The following is a 24394-nucleotide window of genomic DNA, read 5'->3' on the forward strand; positions in this document are numbered from 1 at the left end:
AGCCATTTTAGAATCACATGACCAGCTGAATACTGCTCGCTTAATTTCAGTAACCGTCTTGTTATTGGACACTTTCACACTTGGACTAAATTAATCGGAGTGCACATTTAATATTAAACTAGCAATTTTTTTCTGAGGTACATTTAATGAGAAAGTGACATATGTTTCTGTCACAGTGCATGAATTAAAAAAAAACAACACAATTTTAGTCATTTATTTACACGTTTGAATTTCATGGTATCAAGTATGTTGTCTATATACAATACATCTTCACTTCAGTATGAAAACTGTACAATAAAACCAGGAGTGTGTAGAAAACAAATCCAGAATTAATGATACAATTTACATTTTAAAATCATTTATCATCAAGATGCAATGTACAGCCAAATCAAACAATCTTTCCAGACTCCATATTCACAAATATTGGAGTGAAATCCCAGGATAACAATGCCTTTGGTCAAATAATTGAACAGAAAAAGAAACAGACAAATAATTACACCACTTACTGTTATGCATACAATACACATGTATTGTAATTCTAAATTCTAAACCTCTTTATCCATCATTCACATAGAGCCTGTGCACTTTACTGTCATACGTTAGTAAGATTTACTTTCAAGCTAAACATTAGTGCTTTAAAAGTACAAATTAAAAATCACACAATGGGATGTTGACTGTAACAGATAGAATGATTGTTCTGCAACACCTAAAAACCTATGTGCATTATTTCAGCATATATGCTCGGATCAATCTTAACTGCATCATACATATTTTTACAATTTCTATTGCACTTCATTAAGGTCTTTTTCTCTCCATAAAACAAAACTGCCGAAGAAAACAACATCACTTTTCTTTTCTTTTTTACAAATCTTCTCTGGCGACTCCTAACAGTTTATTAATAGTGTTGATATCAAATATGAAAACTCCAAGTGCATAAACAGACTCCAAATGAAATGCTTCAAAATAATAACTTTAGCATAAATATTTCTTTTATTATTATTATTATTATTATTATTATTATTATATGCACCAGTCAGTCATTTTTTCATATATATTTTCTGAAACCTCCTCTCAATAAAGAGGAAGTTTAAAAAAAAAAAAAAGCATTAAAGTGAGGCTGGTATCAAGTACAGTACACGATTAAGCTGGTGGAGTATTTTCTCATAAAGGCTCATTTTCAGGATGCAATTTCATTTGATAAAATCATTTTTTAATCTTCAGAAATACTGGCAATGGTTAATAAAGTTTATCAAGTTTTTCTTCATGCTGCAGGAGTCATTTTTTATTCAATATTCTGTTTTAATCGTTCCATTTGCATTTAATCAAGCTTAAATTGGTATTCATCAAGAGTTTCTCAATGAAGGACTGCTGTTTTATTCCTTTTCTTTATCCTACACCAGGGCACTAAACACCTGAGACAAAGACAAAATAAGTAGTTAATTAACAGATTAAAAATGGGATTTGTTATGTTTGATCTCTAGGAATAACACATCAATGATATATGTAGACCATTACAATTTCCTGTAGGTGGTGCTATACTCACCATAACAATAATCAAATGATTAAATTAAATATCAATTAAAGGGAAAGTTTGCCAAAAAATGAAAATTCTGTCAGCATTTACTCAGCCTCATGTTGTTGAAAACCCGTTTTACTTTCTTTCGTACAAGGAACACAAAAGGAGACATTAGGCAGAATATTCATGCAGATCCTCTCCACGCAATGAAAGTAAGGCTGAGTATTGATACAGATTTCCCAATTCGATTCACAAGCTCTTGATTCCATTCGATTACAATGCCAATTCGATATCAATAAATATGGGTACATTTCAGTTATAATGTCCCTTTTGCTTACATTGAAAGAAATTCTCTCCCAGCTAATGCTGTTATATACAGTTGATCTAACTAGGAACAAATCCATGTATTCAATCAATAAATATAATATTATATATTATACATAATATTTTGTTACACGTTTATCGATTAATTGCATACTTTGTACTATTTTGTATGAAGATGTGCTAAACACTAGTGATTGACCGATATGCTTTTTTTTTAATGGCCGACCTTGGGAGCATGGAGGCTGACAGGCTGATGTAATCCCGATAAATATGATACCACATAATTTAAAATGCAAAAACTTCAATTAACTAATATTTATTATTTTCACTCAAAATTTTAACTTTGAAAAAATAGAAAATAATGATATCTATTTACTATGAAGAAAACTAAATGAAACGCCCATCACTCAACCCATCATGAGCTCATGCACATCTGCTCAGTCAGGGGGCTGATTGAATGAGACTTTGTTGCACACCAGCCTATTATTATGGTAACACAATGGCATGTCAGTTTTGTGTCTCAGATGTATGGCTGGGTGATATGCAAGAATATTTTTTACTTTATTTGAATAAAATATTGCGATATCCGATTATATAGTCAGCCCCTCTGCCTAGGTCGATGAATGGGAAGGCTATTTATGCTTCATTCGTTTTGCTTTAAAAATTCTATTAATTTATTGAAACATGAAAAATGTCTATTCAAATTGCACTTTAAATTAAACGAAAAAGCTATTAAAATAAAGTGCTAAAAAAAAATCTTATTTAACCAGTAACCACCTCCCTAAATTCAAACATTTACTGGCCCCATTTGCCGTCACACAAGCATCCATGAAAAAAGGTGGAAAATACAAATTAAGATCTAAAGACAATTATGAATGTAAACAATATTAATAATAGAAATATAAAAAAAGCATTACCTCACGAAAGTTCAACATAACTCACATAGGTTCTAATTTCATAAAACGGCTGCAACAGTTTATACATCCCTTAGTTTGTGCGTAAACAAAGAGAAAACACCAGTTTTCCTATTTGTTGTAAGTTTAATAAATTCCATTGTGTTCTTCAATTAATGCTGCCTAATAATTTCCAATGTGTTCTTTTCGAAATTGTGTTTGTAGGGCTGGGCGATATGGCAAAAAATATTATCACGATATTCTTATTCATATCATTTGATATCGATATTTATCATGATATTCAATCACATTTGCACATTTTTTGGAATTTCAAACAAAATAAAATCCTAAAAAGTCTAAATAGTCTTTACAAAACTGCGTTGGGGGCCCAGACACAGCCAATGCAGTGGTGTCTGAGGGATCTTCTATGAATATATTACAATATTTTATAGTTTATCAATTGAGTGCAGTTGGAAATGAATGTTATAAGATGATCTGTTCATTTTGAATACTAGTGAAGGTATGTGTGTATATATATATATATATTTCTTTTTACATTAAAATTATTTTCATATTTCTTTACATACAGATATCCAAGTATGGGGGTATAGAAGCCCTTGTGACTGAGGAATGATTCTGTATGGGGGTTCAGGGGTATCTCCAGAGAGAAACTTTTAAAATGTAAAAGTCTGAATGGAACATGTAACCCTCATCATGATATCTTGCAGTCAAGATGGAATCAATCTGGGGTCCGGATCCTGAACGCGGTGACCTGCGTAGCGGGGCAATAGCAACTTCATACAGTCTGGGGCTGCGTTTCCACTGAAGCGGAATAAATCCACACAAAGTCACTCCCAAAGCTAGGGAACCGCTTGCCCGCGCTGCTGTCAATTTTACAATCCACCTCGCGAGCTTGACACTCGGCTTCCATAGGAAGGAATTGAAAGCGCTCGCTCACATTCACTCACCACGCGCCAGTGGAAACATACGACAAGAAAGCCAAACTGCTAGTGTTTTTAGCAACATGTCTAGATGTAGAACACACGCTAAATATCGAAAATTACTCAAAAGCTTATCGTCGATATAGTGGAGTTCTTTTATCGCGATAAATATTGATGTCGTTTTATCGCCCAGCCCTATGTGTTTGTATTGAGTTTTGTTAAAACAGTTAATGCTGCCTAAAGAAAACGAAATTGTAGGTTCAAGGTGAACTTGTATTTAGTTTTTTTTAGTTAAACTTTTTATTTAATACAAAAGGAGGGTTGCTTTCATAATGCATCCGTGGAAATAAAGCAAACTCATTTCAGTGAGCACCTCCTGAGAATGTCTTTGGTAATTTGCAGGATATTCAAAGATGACAATGCTCTTGCAAACTGTTTTCAGAAGACTAAAAAAAAAAAAAAAAAAAGTGATAACTCTTTACATGCATGTTCCACGAGACATGCCTCTGCACGTCTCTGAACAAACAGGGAATCAGACACACCCATCAACGGCTTTTCTTTCATCTGTTTTAAAAAATATAATCAAGTGTGTTTCTTCAAGCGTGTCATTGTGTCTATCAGCATTTCTTATTACGTGTCACTGCGAGATGTCTTATAGGACACCCGCCAAAGTGGCAGCAAGATGTGCAAAATTACCCGCCACTGTGCATAAATACCCCCACCCCTACCGAAATTGGCAGGGGTGCTAATTTCACACCCTGAGCTACTATTTATTATATTGGGCAACTTCCCTGCTCCTGGGATTTGTTATTTGCCGATATTGTCGTTCATCAACTGTCAATGAGTGTCGCAATCGGCATCAATATATTTGTCAGATACTGTTGATATTTGATTACATCATCCTATCGCCCAGCCCTACTCAGATGGCTCTTACACGTGCAAAGCAGGCAGTTCTCAGCACCGTGACGACTTGTGAAACTAATTGGCCAAACATGAAAACTTACAGAATATTGGCCGATTATTGTCTCGCCAATATATTGGTCGACCATTACTTAAAACCATTTCTGAAAAGAGTGTCTGTATATGAGCACATATTAACAAGAGAGGACTCGAATGGCTTTAGTTTCTCATCTGTGCTAAGCCTGGTTAGAAATTTTGATTTGTTTATATCAACAACTGTCTGTAAAGAACAGAAAGGGTATTACCATTTTTCAATGACAAATGGGTTGCTTGGATCTCGTGTTTGGACACACATTACACGGAACAACTTTTCGCAATTAAAAGATTTCACTGCTGAATACTACAGTACTACACTATTGAGTACTACACTCACAATCACTGGTGAGTGAAATCTAAACATTTACAAGCCAGTTGCCAAATATATACATTTCAGTCGCATAGCACAAAATTTGGTTGCAAACGCGTGCAATTATCTCTCATCGCAGTAGAGGGTTGTGCACAGCGTAAAAGATCGATCTTGGGATTTAAGAATCAATAACGAAATCTTTCAAATGAAGATCATGATGCATCTCCCAGTCCTTAAATGAGAGCGGATGGGAACCTGGGAACTGATGCTTTCGAGATCCAAAAGAGACAAATAATCTTCCCCTCTGACAAATCTCTAAAGTCTCATGTGCACAAACTTGGTGAAACACACGACAGAACTAATGGTGATCATCACTGACATAAAGCCTAGCGCTACATGTCTTTACGTGCCATATTTGAATTGATGCAGACACAAAAATGATTTGAGAGCTACATTGGATGGGTAATTGTAGCTTGCAAGCATCAGTCCCCTTTTAATTTCATTGTATAGAAAAGAGCTTTGTGAATACTCTTCAAAACATCTATTTGTGTTCCACGTCAGAAAGTCGGAAAGGATTGGAACGACATGAGTGTGAATAAATGCCAGCACCATTTTCTTATGCTCACAGATGTGTGAGATATGTTTAGAACAACTCATTTTACTGGGTATTTAATAATAGTCTGTATGCAAAAGTATGTTTAAAGGGGGCAAAATGGAGTAGGAAGCAAGAAATATATATGCATCTAATTTCCTGTTGTACGCAGCATAAAATTTCACTGTCTGTTCTCACAAAATTCCAACTGACCTGTGTCCACTTCCTGTTGCTGCTGATCATCTGGGTGTTGGCAATGCAGTTGAAGAGGCGTTCAGGGGGGGTGTCCTCTGGCAGTCTGGTGAGGAACTGAGCGATGTGGATGAAATCCATCTGCAGCAGCACTTCCTCATAGAGCCGCAGGATTCCCAGCCCTGTGCGGAAGAGGAACTCCTCCCCGTCTCTGCAGAACACATCCCACACCCGACACGCCACATCTAGTGGCAGGGACTTGCTATACAGGGTGAAGATCCTATAAACACACACACACACAAAGATTGATGGAACATGATATTATAGCCTGAACAACAATGCTCTATTTCAACATATGTAATGTTTTGATCATCATCAGATTCTTTGTGTACTCACCAGTCAATCAGGTACAGGTCAGGGGTGAGGTTGTAACTCCTAAAGTGATTCAAAAGTTTGGGTAGGTTTTCCTCAAAGAACACCTCAAATGCTGCAAAGTACTTCAGCATCTAAGGAACAAAAGGCAGATTTGTAAAACCCCTAAAACACCTTTGCAAATTAAACACCTTTGCAAGCTCCTACTTGAGGCTGAAGTGTGTAAGTTTTTTTGTTGACTGAACAAACATTGAGTCCCGCCCCAAACGCACGCCATTGGTTGAGTCAATATTGCTGCATCAGTCTGCTTAAACAGAGCAATGTTTTGATAGTGCCACAGAGACACAGTGTTTCCAGTTTGAAGAAAATCAATGTAAAAATGACTTGTAGTTATCTCTGCATATTATTGGTATTTGTATATCTGGAATTAGTATTTTAATATCGAAAAAGTTACACACTTTAGCTTTAAAGTTAATTTCGTTGCAACTCAATCGCAACTCAACCACAATCTCCTTTTACTTGATACATTTTCGAGTGGAACAAAAAAACAAAAACATAATAATAAATAAAAACTAGGGTGGGACTAGATTTTGTCCACTGGGAATTGATTGGATCATAAAAAGGTGTCTCTATGATAGGTGTTTGTAGGGGAGGTTAAAAAATTAGTGAGCTTGATCACGTCAGCCAAGAAGGAAAGTGGATTGAGGCAGAGGAAGTTATTAATTTTGAATGCATTTTAAAGTCAGCTTGAAGTCAATCTAAATACAGCACAGCATATGTAAAATCGTGCAGGTCAAGAGACTGTACCAGCTCATGGTCCACTCTGAAGAAAGCCAACTGGCAGGGTTTGTTGAGCAGATTGGCGAAGGCAATAAAAGCATCAGCCTCCTCCAGATTGAGAATCAACACTGCAGCGATGAAGGACATGCCCTGAACCTGCAGTCAAAAAAATACAAAATTATATATCTACAGCTCTCATGAAAACTATGATTGAAATGAGAACTGCAAGGCTTTCACAATTTTAATTTACAACAATTTATTGTAATTAGGGCTGACAAATGAACACTTTAATTTAGTGCAAATAATTTTATTAAAAAGAATGTTACATCAGGGGCCTGGGTAACTCAGCGAGTATTGACACTGACTACCACCCCTGGAGTCACGAGTTCGAATCCAGTGTGTGCTGAGTGACTCCAGCCATGTTTCCTAAGAAACCAAATTGGTCCAATTGCTAGGGAGGGTAGAGTCACATGGGGTAACCTCCTCATGGTCAAGATAAGGGGTTCTCGCTCTCAATGGGGCACATGGTAAGTTGTGTGTGGATTGCGGAGAATAGCACGAGCCTCCACATGCTGCGAGTCTCGGCGGTGTCATGCACAGCGAGCCACATCATAAGATAGAAGCGGTGGCAACTGAGACTTGTCCTGTGTCACCCGGATTGAGATGAGTCACCGTGCCACCACAAGGACCTACTAAGAAGTGGGAATTGGGCATTCCAAATTAGGGAGAAAAGAGGAGATAAATATATATACATTTTGAGCATCATTTACTCACACTCATAGAGAGCTTCATTAACCCTCTGTCACGAGCATAACACCTGTTAACAGCCCATAATGCAGCAAGAATTCACCATGTGTTAAGCAGTGTTAAACACTATTGTTATGAAAGAAAGATGGAATTTCTGATATTAACAAAAATAATGTGATAAAAAAAAAAATACAAATGTATCGCCAGTACCAAGTTGGCGGCACTTGGTTATACTGCATCCCACGCAAGGGTTTACTTTCACTTTCTAGATATGTTATTGTGGTGGCGGTCAGACACAAATGTCTACCACAGTATGACGTCACAATGCAAGTAAAGAACGAGACGCTTTTGCAGCTTGGTTTCAACAAAAGCTCTTTTTGAAGCGAGGAGGAAGTTTTGAGTTCTGAAACTTACAGTTTGTTTTTATAGTACAATGACCTCTTATATGTAAAATGATCAAGGAAGACTTGAATCCTCGTTTCATGACCCCTTTAATCCCGAGAATGTCACAAACACAAACATATACAGTATATACTGTATAATTATTTGAATTAATACATACTGAATTATCATCATATTGGGGGCCATTCTCAGCAATTATTGGTGTGTGTAATTAACTGCTATTAGTTTTACTAATCAATCGACATATCATGTTATTAATTCTATAAAAAATGTAATCAATTGCCAGCCCTAATTTTAATATATAAAGTCTAAGAAAAAAATATTTTATTTATAAAAGAAATTCGAATTATATATATATTATACATAATTGAATTTATTTTAAATATTTGTATATACTGATTAGAAAGAGTAGAGGAACACACAAAAAACAATCCTCTTCATTAATACATGCTGGTTTAAGCAGCAGACATCACTCACATATCCCACGTCTGGTCTGTAGCAGGTGTAAGCACCCAACACGCTGTGCAGGAGATCGTGGTATGGCCCACCCTGACAGAAGTGAGAGCAACGTCAGTGACTACACCACCAGATCAGAGCAACCATAACAGCAGTGAGTGGAAGCGTGCAGTCTTTACCTTCTGGAAGATAAAGAGTGAAGGAAACGTGCGAGAGATATCCAGCTTTATCAGTTCCAGACTGGACTCCCGGTCAGCAACTGACGCCCCACTGTCCACTGTCACAAACAAAACAAAATTAAAACTACAAATCTACATGCAAACATAATGATGCTCTAATACATTTTAAGACATTCAAACCAGTAGTGCTAGTTCATGCAAGACATTGCTGTAATCAGTGGAGTTTATCTATTATAAGAATGAATGAATGAAATATTTTACCACATTTTTGGTTTGACTTAATTGCTAGATAGTTAGGATCAATTGCTGGATTGCATTTATGTCTCTAAAAAGTCTGTGTAAACAGTTGAGTTTTCAAGAGAATTTCTCTCTCATTTGTAATATGTGCTCTGTTGAAATGACTGTTGATGGCACTAAATGCAATAACTAAATGCTCATTTCTTCCCTAACCCTATCCAAATAATTTAGAAATGATTCATTAACAGTTATTAAGTAAAGGTAATCATTAAGAGGAACTGGAATCATTAAATGTCTTAGTCCCATCCCTACATCTTCTTTATTTATTTATTTGTATCTTTATTTTATTTCCGTTTCGGAGAGGACGCTGGCGCACGTTAGCTGCCGCATCTCCACTCTGGTTTTATTGTTTGTTTGTTTGTTTTTACTGTTAGTTTTCAAATGGAAAATTTTCTGCAGCTGGGTTGCATTGTTATAATTTGATATTATTGTTCGAACCTCACTTGGATCAGATGTCCTACTGTCTTTCTGACCTGTTCTGCTGCTGCTTTCTGAGTTGGGATCGAGCTTTCTCAGCGTTTTCGTTTTGATTTTGATCAGAGCGTGAGGGGTCCCAAATCCTCACTGGATGTCATCATGCGGCTTTTTCTGACTATTTGGAACATCTGCATCTTCCTTCTATCAGGGATTTGTGCAAAGCAGTGGATTAAACAAGTGGATCTCAGTAATGATAAGGTACTCCTTCTCCGAACTTCTCTTCCAGCTACATCATGCCCGTCCTGACATCAGTGTTATACAGACTTTGCGCTCCGTGCAACTTTTCCATCTGCCTGGTTATGTACACAGAGGCTCTCGTCAGAAATGCTGCATTACTGGAGCTGGCATCACCGTATCCTGGTCGAGTCTCAGGCGCTTGGTTCGTCATTACTCAATCTGCCGGAGTATTTGTCCTAGTAATCCATGTTATCCTGAAATTCACTCTGACAAGTGTGGTGGGATTATGCGTCGCAGTACTGTCAGACTCGCACACTTAAATACAATGTCACTGAATTATAAAACGGCTCTCCTCTCTGACATTATTACAGACAGAAACCTTGATGTTTTCTGTCTCAGTGAAATGTAGCATTCAGTATATTCAGAACTCTGCTGCTCGTGTCCTTACACATACCTCACCATGTTCACACATTACCCCTGTGCTCTCGCAGTTGCACTGGCATCCCATTCCTGCTCGTATTGATTTTAAAATTCTCATTTTAACATATAAAGCAGTTCATGGTATTGAACCAGAGTATCTTTGCAGTCTTGTTGCGCCCTACACTCCCTCCCATTCTCTTCGTTCTGCCAATTCATTTGCACTTCAGCAGCCCTCCTGCAAACTTAAATCTATGGGGGGAAGAGCGTTCTCTTTCAGAGGCCCTAAGCTATGGAATGCTCTTCCTTTTACTATAAGAAATGCCCCAACCTTGGATTGTTTTACAAAGTTACTTAAGACTCATTAGTCTTTTAATATTGATTTATATTAGTTTTATGTGTGGTTGCTGCTGTATTTTATTAATTTTGTGTTAGTCTTTTTAAATTTGATGTTATGGTTGTTGCTGTTGTATGTTATGTGTTTATTCAATCTTGTTGCGCTTTGAGTGCAAGAAAAGCACATTATAAATAAAAGGTATTATTATTATTATTATTATTATATAAGAGACATTCTTTCACAAATTGGATTTAAAGGAATATTCCATTCAATATTTAATACAAGTTAAGCTCATTTGACAACATTTGTGGCACAATGTTGATAACAACAAAAATGAATTTCAACTTTCTTTAAAAAAATGCCGTTAGACACTTACTGGAAGTGAGTCGGGCCAATCCGTAAAAGTTTAGCCACAAGACATAAACAATATGCATGTAAACATTATTTTAGTGTGATAAAATCACTATAACCTTTTCTAAGGTATACAACATTTTACAACTTAACATAATGCCGTAACCCTAAAACGTCCATGAAAATTACAATTTAAACAATTTTACAACTCAAATAAAACAAGTTTTAACAGAAGAATTAATGTAAGTGCTTTTATAAAATTATAAGCTTCACGTTTCTGCCTTTAAACCCTCCAAAAATTTTCCCCATTCACTTCCATTGCAAGTGCCTCACTGGAAAAGGACAGACAAGCCGAAATAACTTTTTGTGGTAATCAACATTATGCCACAAATGCTGTTGATTGAGCCTATCTTGTACTGAACCCAGAATTTTCCTTTAATTGGTCGCCCAGTCTCTCAATACATTCCATTTAGACTGCAAACTCACAGCTCAGGATAACTCAACATAATTTTTTTGCTGCAGAGCTGGTGCTGAACAGCGGTACAGGAAACACTGTCAGAATATTTTAGTACAGTATTCAAATTAGCAGAAGAATGCAGATGCTCATGAAATAGTAACGGAAAACAATAGTCACGAATTTCACTTGGTTCCAGTATTTTAAAAACATGGAAATGGAGTTCTTGACTCTCAACTAATGAATACCCTCTGTTCTGTGACAATGACGTGACTCCAGTGTGAGTTAGCACCGAGGAGCTCTAGAAGCTAATATGGACAAAAACAGCATTGATATTATGATAAGTACCAGATGTGAAAGAATGTTGTGTTTGTGTTCAATATGTAGGAGCAGCCAGCTTTCTAAACCGATCTATTACAACACACAACAAATAATGAAGTGCTGAGGCTGCTAAAACACCATTAGTCACCACTTCATTAATGTAAAGAGGAAAGGCAACTGGTGAGCAATGGAAGCTCTCACACTTGCATTTATACACACTTAGTGTTTCATCTGACTGTATGGGTGACTGCATGTTTAAACTGCACCAGAGGGCTTTCCCGAGGGACAAGCCCATCTCCGACTGTGACGTACCCTCTGACTCTGTCTCACTGAAGCTCTTCCAGCGCTCCTTGGCTCGTGACAGAAAGATCTCATACAATTCTGAGAGGAAAGGAGAACATTATTATATTTCTCTCAGCTCACAACTTCTACCATTAATTTTTTTCAAGTCTCTTAAGCATGATGTTGTCAGAGGGAAAAGAAAGCTATTTTAATTTAATAATGCTAATAATGAATTGATGAATTTGAATTAACCAATAAACGCTTTGTCTAGCTCACACTATATCCTGACGGTTGGTTTAAAATATTTTTTCTGAGATTGTGCAACATATGGAGGCAGTACATTTTTGCTCTGGAGAACTGTTCTCAGAAAGACAATTTACAAAAAGGTATAGCTAATCCTGGGTTCAACGGCATCTTTAAAAATGACTCTTCACTGTCTAGCATATAGCTCAGTGAAATACCTGAGGTGATGTTCAGTTCATTCCCGATGGCCAGACTCCACACTTTACCCCTCACATTGGGCGGCAGACCCTGCCACCACAGATCTCTCACACGCCGTGTGCCACGCCTGAAGAAAAATGCACAAGAATGAGCAGTTAAAAGATTTGCCTTGACTACATAGGCAGCAGCTTTGTAAGCTAGCATCCTAACTGTAACAGAACCTCATAAGTGACCGATTTGAAACATTCTACATAAGAAGCAACTACATACACCATACAAATAGCACTCCACACACAAAGCACACAAGACTCAAGACTCGACTCACAATTAATTTCAATAGAGTTTGGCATTAGCATGTTGCTAAGCTAAAAACACGATACTCTAATAGGCATAAAAATATGTAGCACAGACAAATATTGGATAAAATATTCAATTTGAATTAGGGAGGGGGTCTGCCATACATGTTCTCCCAGTTGGGAAGGATCTCATTGTTCCAAACCACCATAGCGTTAGCGATGCACTCCTCTTGTTTAAATCTTTCCTTCATTTGCTTTTTCTTCTTTTGAGCCTCCTTCAACTCTGAAAGTGATATTCATTTTACTTCAGAGTGCAAAAAACTATTTATAAAACATAATAAGCAAAATATTATTTATTTTCTCTTTCTTTTGATTTTGGGGGGAAATTACGACCCAGTGTCAATACCAAATCCAACTCCCCCTTGGACCGCAAATGAGGAAAGTAATTTGTATTGCCTGATAAAAATGTGCCAAGGTATAAAGTGCAATAACTAGCTTGATAGGTTAGCAGGCTAATTGTTTAGCAATATGCTAAGCTATCAGGCTAATCAGTTAGTTTGCTAACCTCAAGCTTACTGAAAACAAAGGTAGAAGTTGAGAATTTATGTCTTCTGTAACATAATGTGAGATTATATATATATCTGAATACACATGAATTAACATATTTTGATGTTTAAAATGATAGGCTATATATTAACAAGTGATATTGTAGGTTTTCCATTCAGGAACCAAACAGAGCACACAAAAGGGATTCTGTCAGCAAATGGAAACGCTTCGGGGTCCAAGATTCTAACTGGGGGTAGGATCTGTCACAACACTGGACATGTTCAAGACAGTTTTTATGAGATTCAAGAGATTAAACTTAGCATGCATGGTAATAACTCTGCACCTCTTTTCTTTGCCTCAGCCACCATTTCATCATACTCCTGACGGTGGCGCTGGGCTTCCTCCTCCGACTTAGCAGGAAGATTCCTGAGGAAGAAAACCAACGATTTCTGTTGTCACAACAAAAGAGAATCAAATGACTCAATATGCTCATAATTTGTTACAGGCACTGATAAACTTAAGAAAAACTCTTGAATGTTTCTGGAAAATGCCTCGACACAGGTTTATCTCATGGTTTGTCTGGCATGCTCACATTTCGCTGGTCATTTATTCTTAATAAGAACTTTAGGACTGAAGAGACTTGAGTGGAGAAATACAATACAGTTTCTGTGCTAAGTCTTATTTATAGCCCTTTGTTTAGGAAAGATGAGCCTCCCAAGGTTTGCTGGGATAGATGTAACGCAGGTCAACATATCCTGAGCAACTAATGAGAGAATGACACAAGTTTCTAGGGTGACAATATACTAGGGAACTCCAAGTAAATGTTATACTCCATAATATACTATGTCAACACTTTAATTTCAGCCTCAGATAAGTTTTGCACACCGTAGCAATTGTGCATTTAAAAGAATTGTAATTATAATGAAAATTCTGATGGATATGAATTGAAATGCTTGTTTTATTATTAGGTAATATACAGTGCAAGTTAGAAAATGTACATGCAATTAGGTTGAAGTCATTATATCTCATTTTTTAACCACTCCACAGATTTAATATTAGCAAACTATAGTTTTGGCAAGTCATTTAGGACATCTACTTTGTGCATGACGAAAGTAATTTTTCCAACGATTTGTTACAGACAGATTGTTTCACTTTTAATTGACTATATCACAATTCCAGTGGGTCAGAAGTTTACATACACTACATAAACATACATACTTAACTGTGCCTTTAAGCAGCTTGGGAAATTCGGCAAGCCGAAGAATACCATCCCAACCCTGATAGCATCATGTTGTGGGGTGCTTTGCTGCAGGAGGGACTGGTGCACTTCACAAAATAGATGGCATCATGAGGAAGCAAAATGTTGTGGATATATTGAAGCAACATCTCAAGACATCAGCCAGGAAGTTAAAGCTTGGTTGCAAATGGGTCTTCTGTATGGACAATGATCCCAAGGACACCTTGAAATTTGTGGCAAAATGGCTTAAGGATAACAAAGTCAAGGTATTGGAGTGGCCATCACTAAGCCCTGACCACAAACTGATAGCAAATGTGTGGACAGAACTGAAAAAGTGTGTGCGAATAAGGAGGCCTACAAACCTGACTCAGTTACACCAGTTCTGTCTGAAGGAATGGGCCAAAATTCCAACAACTTATTGTGAAAAGCTTGGGGAAGGCTACCCAAAAGGTCTGAACAAAGTTAAACAATTTAAAGACAATGCTACCAAATACCAACAAAGTGTTTGTAAACTTCTGATCCACTTGGAATGTGATGAAAGAAATAAAACTGAAATAAATCAATCATTCTCTCTACTATTATTCTGACATTTCGCATTCTTAAAATAAAGTAGTGATCCTAAGTGACCTAAGACAGGGAATGTTTTCTATGATTAAATGTCAGGAATTGAGGACAAACTGAGTTTAATTGTATTTGGCTAAAGTGTATGTAAACTTCTGACTTCAACTGTATATAAAGTACATATATACACACACACACACACACATATATATATATTTATTTTTTTTTTAAATATAAAAACAGTAATATAATTATGCAAAAATAGGTGCTGGATTGTGCTATATTAGGTTTCCTGCAACAAGTAACTAAGTAAATGCTGTGATGTGACACAATCACAGCAAATAGGAAAGTATTTTATGTTAAACATGCAGTTATGTGGAGCAGAAAATATGGACTGATGAGCTTCCACTGTCCATGTGTTCAAAAGTTGTCACAGCTGATTGACAAATACTCAAATTAACTTGGAAGAGATATGTTTTCTGCTTGTCACATATCATCTGGTCAGTGCACGTTGTCAAAGTGCTACTCACGCTGGGCGGTCCTCTAGTATGAGCCCTGTGGTGGACAATGGTTCGAATTCCAGGTTCTTCCGTCGGCCCTGAGCAGGCAGTGAGGGGCTCTGGCTGGATTTAGTCACCTTGGCCTCATACTCCTGTGAGAAAGCAACCAAGTCAATTTCAAACATGTGCAAACACTGTGGGCTGGATGAAAATAGAGTGCTCCATGGTCTGAAAGCATTTCAAGTAGAGAGAGTTGAACGTGGGAACATGTAAGCAGGTGATATGCATATGAAGAACAAGTCGTGCCGAGGCAGATGTCCACATGGTATGAAACACATGGGTCAATGCGATGCTTATGGCCAGGAGGAGAAATTTTGGTCAGAAGAAAGTTGGCTGAAGGTTCATATAAAGTGCCAGGTGGAAAATGTAATAAAGTGTGAGGCTTGTAAAGTGCACACCAACCAGTAGAGATTCTGCAATACTGATTATACAGAGGGATATCCATGGTGTGATTTGAAAAACCCAACACCAAGCAGAGAACTATAGCATAATCATTGCAAACTGAGTGTAACCTCAAGTTACTGTAATGTAATTACTTTTTATCCTAAAATGTGTATAATGCATAACATTTATAAATTCTTGCAATCAGATTATAGTCACTGACTTTCAAATGAGATAATTCCTTTTAAGTACATTACTTGGTTTACACATTTCTAAAATAATATTTTTGTATAATACATTTGAAATATGAATTGTGTACACTGTACGTCTGTTTACAGTTCTGTGACAGCTGAAGGGTTTGTGATCAAATATGAAAAGTGAAATTAGTAATGTGATTACTTTATTAAATAAAGTAATCAGTAAAGTGATCCGAGAACAATTTTAGTGAAGTAATTAGTAAACTGACTTAGTAAACTGGTAAAAAGGGACTTTTGAGTATGGGTAACTTACCCAACACTGGTGAAATATGGCATAACTGTAGGCTTTTAACGTCTGGAAAGCAATTTTGTGTCATGTGCAGTCACAGGAGTGCGTTTATCGCTGTTTTACAGCAGCTCTAAAAGTGGCACATCCAATTTATTACTTTCCAATGTATTACTCTTTTGAGTCTATTGTTTTTAACACAAGTGTTATACAATGTGAGTGTCATCGAGTGTCTCGCCGCTACAATACGGCACACAATGTCTTCATTACAGCTAAAATACGGGTCATCCTGGCAAATACAATATGGGACAGTTTGCAACCCTAGTGGCCTGACTTATTAATTATTTGTAATACATAATCTCATCTTTTGGTTTACGTCCATTAAGTTCCAAATAAAGAGAGAATATAATTGCCTAATTAACTAGATTATGCAACAACAAAAAAACTATAAAAAAGTCATAAACAAAATATTTTTGGGGCTGAATTTCCAGCAATCTAGTGATGTGGTTTCATACCCACAAATTCTACAAAACTGTAGTCAAACACAGGTGTGATTTTGTGAAAATTATCAGCTTGGCATGCACAGTTCCCCTTCATTTACCATCTAAAACACAAGCTCAAACTCCATGCATCATCACTAACAGAAAAGCAGCACAAAGAATCTTCCTGATGTGTCTGAGACGCTTCTGTAGATATCGATAGATATACTGTGTATGAGGCTCATTTCCCAAGAAATATGGGTGATGGAAAGAAACAAGTGAAAGAGAAGAGAAAATAGGGAAGATGGTGAGAGTGTGGAGGGTCATGCGCAATCAGTTCAGCCACTTGATATTAGAGCAAAGAAAGATTTAGAAGATGAAGATTAGAATACAAAGAGCTGCACATTACATATCTAAACTGGTTCTGTCACTGTTTTTCCAAAAACCACCAGCATTGAGATTACAGGACCTTAGGCAGACATTTCTGTTTACAGTCAATCTACTTTATACAGAGCAAAAAGCAGCAACACCTTTCCAACATAACTGCTATAGGGATTGTTCACCAAAAAGTGCTAATTACAGAGCATCCGGAAAGTATTCACAGCGCTTCACTTTTTCCACATGTTGTTATGTTACACCCTTATTCCAAAATGGATTAAATTCATTATTTTCCTCAACATTCTACAAACAATACCCCATAATGACAACATGAAAGAAATTTGCTTGAAATCTTTGCAAATTTATAAAAAAAAATAAAATTGTTTTTTTAAATCACATGTACATAAGTATTCACAGCCTTTGCCATGACACTCAAAATTGAGCTCAGGTGCATCCTGTTTCTGCTGATCATCCTTGAGATGTTTCTACAACTTGACTGGAGTCCACCTGTGGTAAATTCAGTTGATTGGACATGATTTGGAAAGGCACACACCTGTCTATATAAGGTCCCACAGTTAACAGTGCATGTCAGAGCACAAACCAAGCCATGAAGTCCAAGGAATTGTCTGTAGACCTCCAAGACAGGATTGTATTGAGGCACAGATCTGGGGAAGGGTACAGAAAAATGTCTACAGCATTGAAGGTCCCAATGAGCACAGTGACCTCAATCATTCGTAAATGGAAGTTTGGAACCACCAGCCCGGCCCAGCCAAACTGAGCGATCGTGGGAGAAGGGCCTTAGTCAGGGAGGTGACCAAGAACCAGATGGTCACTCTGACAGAGCTCCAGCGTTTCTCTGTGGAGAGAGGAGAAACTTCCAGAAGAATAACCATCTCTGCAGCACTCCACCAATCAGGCCTGTATGGTAGAGTGGCCAGACGGAAGCCACTCCTCAGTAAAAGGCACATGACAGCTGCCTGGAGTTTGCCAAAAGGCCCCTGAAGGACTCTCAAGACCATGAGAAACTAAATTCTCTGGTCTGATGAAACAAATATTGAACACTTTGGCCTGAATGGCAAGCGTCATGTCTGGAGGAAACCAGGCACCACTCATCACCTGGCCAAAACCATCCCTACAGTGAAGCATGGTGGTGACAGCATTATGCTGTGGGGATGTTTTTCAGCGGCAGGAACTAGGAGACTAGTCAGGATCGAGGGAAAGATGAATGCAGCAATGTACAGAGACATCCTTGATGAAAACCTGCTCCAGAGCGCTCTGGACCTCAGACTGGGGTGAAGGTTCTCCTGATGGTGCTTGAGAGGTCCTGCAAAGAAGAATGGTGTGCCAAGCTTGTAGCATCATACACAAAAAGACTTGAGGCTGTAATTGGTGCCAAAGGTGCTTCAACAAAGTATTGAGCAAAGGCTGTGAATACTTTCTATTTGTCTGAAGCCATATGACAGCTTTATGTGAGAAATAGTTTCACATTTAAGTCCATAATCACTGATAACCTGTCCCTCTGCTGTAGCTCTCAAATCTCATTTGCACTTCCACATTCTCAAACATGCCACTATTGTGTAGCTCACAAGAAATATGGACAAATTTGTCGGATGATGTATTTTTGGGGCTTGACAGCCCTTGGTCTATGTATGCTTTCAGTGTATGGGGGAAAAAAGCAGCCTGAACATACTTAAAAATACTTCAAGTTCTTCTTTAGTACTCCACAAAAGAAAGTCATGCTAGTTTGGTACAACATAAGAGTGAGTAAATAATTTTTTGGTGAACTATGCCATTAACAGCAAGTGTAACAATGTGGCGACTGGTCAAGCAGGCATGTCAAGTAACATGAAGATGATTAAAATGACCAATGGGAAGTGAAGGCTTACTGTAGAGATTTTGAGGATGAAAAGAAGAGCTCATTAAGAAACAAAAAGGCATACCCCTGAGCTTAAGAGATTGGGTGTAGATACAGATGTAAGATTGCCTCGGTTACTTTCCTGAAGAGAGAGGAATATAAGAGAAACACAGTAACACAACCTAGATCCTGAGGTCCTGAGATAAAGAACAGGAAGTAGTCTGTCCTTGGCTTCAAAAAGTGCTGACAGGAATGATTTCAGTCAACAGTATTTTGAGTTTAGACATTGGAGAGTTTATGCTGACATTATTTACTGGAGCATGATTAATCAGTTGAATCCACTTCTAAACATTTCAAGAGTCTGACTGTATGGGATTTATTCTGACTGGATATGGTTCTCTTTATTGTGTGCATCTTAAATCAATAAACAGAAAGAAATGCTTGTTTAGTGGAACTGTGTGTGCGTTACAGTAGATAAGCAGAGCAGAGATAGGCCCGGCTCATTCTTTCTGTGCATTGAATAAAAACACAACATAGATACATCTAAATCTTCTAAAAACACAGCTAAACACTGGATTCATCTGTACTCCCAATCTGAATTAGGTGTGAACAGACCTGCTGAATGGTTCTGGAGTCTTTGGGGGGGCTCTCTCTCAGTGGGACTTTTCCAAAAAGTTTCCATCCCGGTGCACTCTGGGCCTCTCTCTGTTTTCTGGAGAACAAACTTCTGCCAAAGATATCATCACAAAGCACCTGTTTAAGCTTGAAAACACTACAAACAATTGCAAAAACAAGCTCTGGATATGATTTTTAGCTTTATAGCATGCAGATAACCCTAATAGTGGTCACTGACTGCTGGGCACATGACTTGAAAAGACTGCAGTTAAAGACTGTGAACTGAGATACAGCACTATGCAGAAAGAATTATGCAACCATTCATGAAATTTCCAAGACATGTTCCTCTTTTTTAGGTGTTGACTGTGCTATTGAAGCATAAAACAAATCTACAGTTGTGCTGCCTGTAATGCACACCTTAAACATGAGGAAATACATAGTTTATGCTTCCAGACAGTCTAGTAAACGGAAGACAGAATCCCAAAAATGTTTTCTTTAAAAGCATTACATGTTGAATTTAGGGACTTAAAGAGAAGTGTCTTTGTTTAACCCCAACTATAATATTACAGACTGTTTAAATCATTGCTACAAACTTTTGTAACCTCTTGGTATACTAAACTAGTATCGAATCTATGTTCCTGCCACTTGTTTGCAAGAGCTTTAAAACAATCTAATCTCTCTAATAGACTAAATAGAATACTTGACTGAAAGATATAACAGATGATCTGATATACATAAGAAATGACTCATGGATTTTTGAGAATAAATACCATGGCAAAACCTTTAAAGCCCGAAGTATACTTAGATTTTGATGTGGACGATCAGTTTTATTTCTCCTTTTGGGCACAATAACAGCTTAATAATTTATATATATAGGTCAACCCGATTATTGGTCTCTCTCTAGTGGAATCAGGGAATTAGATACTGGAGAATTGTAGAGTATGCCAATACCTGCTAAAGATCTCTGAGATGCCATGCTTCCGAGTCAGATCTGTGGAAGCAACACTCAATACACCAGGGATGTTGTCTGGGGCACTCTGACGCCGACTAATTTCGTAGGTGTTCCTGGCAGTCATGTCCATTAACGTTAGGTCATCATGTTTGTCTGATGAGGGAAATGTCTCGTCATCATCTGGACTCTGTCTAGAGTTAGCGTTGAAGAAAGTGCTAGAAGAAAACTTCCTGAGAGAATGCGTCAAAGCAGCAGATGGACTGCCTGATGGATTCCTGGTAAAGTGCGGTTCTGATTCATGAAAACTTGTGGTGTCACCCTCAAGGGCTTGATTAAACACTGAATTCTGGGGATTCAAAACAAGTTCTGATCCTATAGTTCTATTTTCATCACCATCTTGAGGTGATGTGGCCAATTCAGAGAGAGCGCATGCCATGGAAGTTCTGATATTCTCCTCACTTGTTCCGACTTCAACACTCAAATCTCTGGAGTCTTCCGATAGCTCACCGTTTGCTATCACATTGTTGTCTTTAAAAATAAAGTCTACACATCCCGCAGGTTGAGATGACTTAGGAACTTTATGTGCATTGTGGCTTGCATGTCCATTTGGCAGCTTTGTGCCACATGGAGTGGTACAGTCCATGCCTGGGCACTCCTGCTGATGCTGTTCTTCAACACACTGACCTTCTGCACCAGAACACAGGAGATCATGGTCCTGTATTCTATGCAGGTGGCTCTTCTCTCTCTGCGATTTATCAGTATGAGAGAACATGCCTTGCATTATGTTCTCTTGCCTATCTGTAACATGAGTGATGCTGGGCTCAGCACCCCTGCCTCCAGAGGAAAATGACTCCACCATCAGCTTCAGTAGTGAATCTACAGAACGCTCTGAGATGACACTGCTCTTCTGGTCCCCACTGGGTGGATAACCTGTAATTAAATCAATTAGCATTGGTGCCTCCAAAATCAACACAACGACCCTAGTAGACAACATTAAGGGTACAATAACTGTATGGAACCTTTGATTTGAATGCTTGATTGAGTACTTTTGACCATTATAGGTGCATTTTTCATAGTAGCACCATATTTGAAATTTAACATGAATGAAAAGAAGCGTACATGCTCTTCCATGGCAACTGTAAAGACATGAATACAGCTCTTAGATCACATCTAATTTTCCACAAGTCATGTTTTCTGGATTGTTTGCTTGTTTGTTAATGTAGTTGTTTTTTGTTAACTGAAAATTCTTGGAATTTTGGAAAAAAAAAATTGTTTTAAGGTTTTGCCAGTAGAACTCCTTGAAGAGACTGTAAGTCTATCTCCTCATAGCCTTGTTGACATTCACATTAAAAATTAAAGATGGCGCTGCTGTCAATAAGGTACACATAAGCGTTTGGAACACTGGATTCAAACATTCAATTCAGTATTTTAGGACATCTTCGGTGCATTTGGAACATTCGAATTGAGCATTTGATTCAGTATTTTGGGAATCATAGGCACATTTGAAATGCTTAATTTGTGCATTCCATTCAGTATTCTTGGGTCAATGGCTTGGTTGGAATGTCCACTAACTTTGATTCAGTATTCTTGGGGATAATTGGCGAACTTGGAATGTTCAGTTTGAACATTTTATTCTGTATTTTTGGGAATTTTGGGGTTTCATTTAGAGTCAGATTGTTTGAACATCAAGTTTGCGTTTGGAACGCTAGACTTGAACATTCCCAGTCAGATTTTATTAACATTATATTGGCGATTGAAACGTAGAGTCGAATTTTGCGAACATTAGAGTCAGCTTTTTTTTTTTTGTTTAACATCACATTTTTGTTTCAAACGTTGGATTTGGACATTTGAGTCAGCTTTTTTTAACATCCCATTCGCAATTGGAACATAGGATTTGAAAAATCGAGTCACCTTTTCTTAACATTACATTTATGTCTGGAACATTGGATTCAAACGTTTGAGTCAGCATTTTTTGAACATCACATTTGAGTTTGGAATGTTGACTTTGAACATTCGAGTCAGCTTTTTATGAACATCCCATTCGCGTTTGGAACGTTGCATTTGAACATTCGAGTCATCTTTTTTTGAATATCACATTCGCGTTTGGAATGTTGGATTTGAACAATGGAGTCAGCTTTTTATGAACATCACATTCGCGTTTGGAACTTTGCATTTTAACATTCCAGTTAGCTTTTTTTGAACATCACATTCGCGTTTGAACATTCGAGTCAGCTTTTTTTGAACATCACATTCGCGTTTGGAACGTTGCATTTGAACATTCGAGTCAGCTTTTTTTGTACATCACATTCGGAACGTTGCATTTAAACATTCTAGTCAGCATTTTTGAACATCACATTCACGTTTGAAACGTTGGATTTTTTTCTTTAATTCGAGTAAGCTTGAATATCACATTCGCGTTTGGAACGTTGAATCCAAACGTTCGGTTCAGCTTTCTTGAACATAAATAAAGCGTTTAGAAAGTTTGATTCGATCGTTTCAAACGCACTTATGACGCCCATATATGTCTAGGTAGACAGCTCACTATGCTTTAAAACGCAGCCAATAATGCATTACTGTCAAAATATACAAATTAACGTGACTTTACCCATCGGCTGTAGAACGATCCCTGATAGCAGCGATAAACTCTGCTGTCGTCCCCTTTTAAAACATCCAATGATCAAAGTAGTTATCCCAGTTTGTTCTCATATATAAAAATTATATATTTGTTCAGGTACATCCTCAATCTTTTCCATCTCGTTCAAAATCCTCTCCTGGAATCAAAGCCAAGCCAAGGCGGTGCAGTTTAATGCTCGAGTCCGCTGCTCTTTCAGTATAATATCTATTTAAACTGTCCTTCAACATATACCAACAATGTGGTATTTATTAACAGCAAGCGAAAAACATGGGTCAATAGACATGCCCATTAAACCATGAAGGCTTTCCTGTATCAGACCGGTAGATGACCGTATCCTGACCGCGATTCGCACGCAGCCATCTTGAAATTCCAATGACGTCATTCGATTATTTACTGCGCGGCAGGACAGGACACACGCCATCTGCTGGACACATTAAGCAATAATAATGTAGATGGATAACTGTAAAATCCTCATCAATCCCATTAGGGAATTACAGGGCAACAGCACTCATTCACAATACAAGCTATATTACAATAAACAATACAGCCACACATGAACAGAGGCTATACATATAAGTTGACTATTGAGATAAAGGGGGCGTTACATCCAAAAGTGATCATCCATATACTATGCCATATTTCCTCGAAGACATTACACATCCTCTATGAGAGGTGTGTGTGTGCGTGCGTGCGTGCGTGCGTGCGTGCATGCGTGCGTGTGTTTAATTAATTACTTTTGAAATGACTTTACCACATGACTATAATGAAGTGTAAAATAAAACATGTTACAAAACTAGTTACATTTTGTCTGATTTAACAAAAAATCTGCTCAATTTGGCAACATTTATAAAAAAAAATAATATCAAATCTAAATCCATATGTTAAATCTAAATCTAAATGTTCAATTTAAATCAAAATATTTAATGTTCTTACAATTAAATTAAAGCAAAACCGAAGTTCTAATGTTAGGTTCCTCCATGTCCTCCTTACCTGGCCTGGTTGCCCAGTTAGGTCCTCTGTCGTCGAATGTACATGATCGTGTGAGGAGTCTTGGAGTGATTTTAGACTCCTCATTACTTTTCAATAAGCAGATCAGTGCTGTTGTCAAGGTTAGCTTTTTTCACTTTAGATCTATCGCTAAAATAAAACTTTTTCTTTCCCA

At 37.5% G+C, this 24394-nt stretch overlaps 1 protein-coding gene across 1 annotated transcript; it reads right to left on the bottom strand.

Annotated features, from left to right (window-relative positions):
- Positions 1–217: 217 nt before the first annotated feature.
- On the bottom strand, positions 218–23592 carry LOC127633489 (TBC1 domain family member 12-like). The gene is made up of 15 exons (XM_052112634.1): positions 23203–23592; positions 20597–21527; positions 19646–19757; positions 19116–19172; positions 15425–15546; positions 13440–13522; positions 12716–12833; positions 12275–12381; positions 11844–11912; positions 8701–8798; positions 8543–8614; positions 6944–7072; positions 6161–6270; positions 5786–6044; positions 218–1412 (listed from the first exon to the last, which is right to left on the bottom strand). The coding sequence occupies exons 1-15, from the start codon at positions 23204–23206 to the stop codon at positions 1392–1394; spliced, it is 2292 nt and encodes a 763-aa protein (XP_051968594.1). The 5' UTR covers positions 23207–23592; the 3' UTR covers positions 218–1391.
- Between the last annotated feature and the right edge of the window lie 802 nt (positions 23593–24394).

This window comes from Xyrauchen texanus, chromosome 40 (genome assembly GCF_025860055.1).
Source record: "Xyrauchen texanus isolate HMW12.3.18 chromosome 40, RBS_HiC_50CHRs, whole genome shotgun sequence".
Taxonomy (NCBI): Eukaryota; Metazoa; Chordata; class Actinopteri; order Cypriniformes; family Catostomidae; genus Xyrauchen; species Xyrauchen texanus.

Excerpts from the sequence above, each read along its gene's own strand:
- LOC127633489 (XM_052112634.1), bottom strand. Across the intron at positions 11,913-12,274 it reads TGAACTGAACATCACCTCAG|AATTGTATGAGATCTTTCTG; the intron begins GTATTTCACTGA and ends CTTTCCTCTCAG. Across the intron at positions 8,799-11,843 it reads CAGTGAGACAGAGTCAGAGG|TGGACAGTGGGGCGTCAGTT; the intron begins GTACGTCACAGT and ends TGTTTGTGACAG.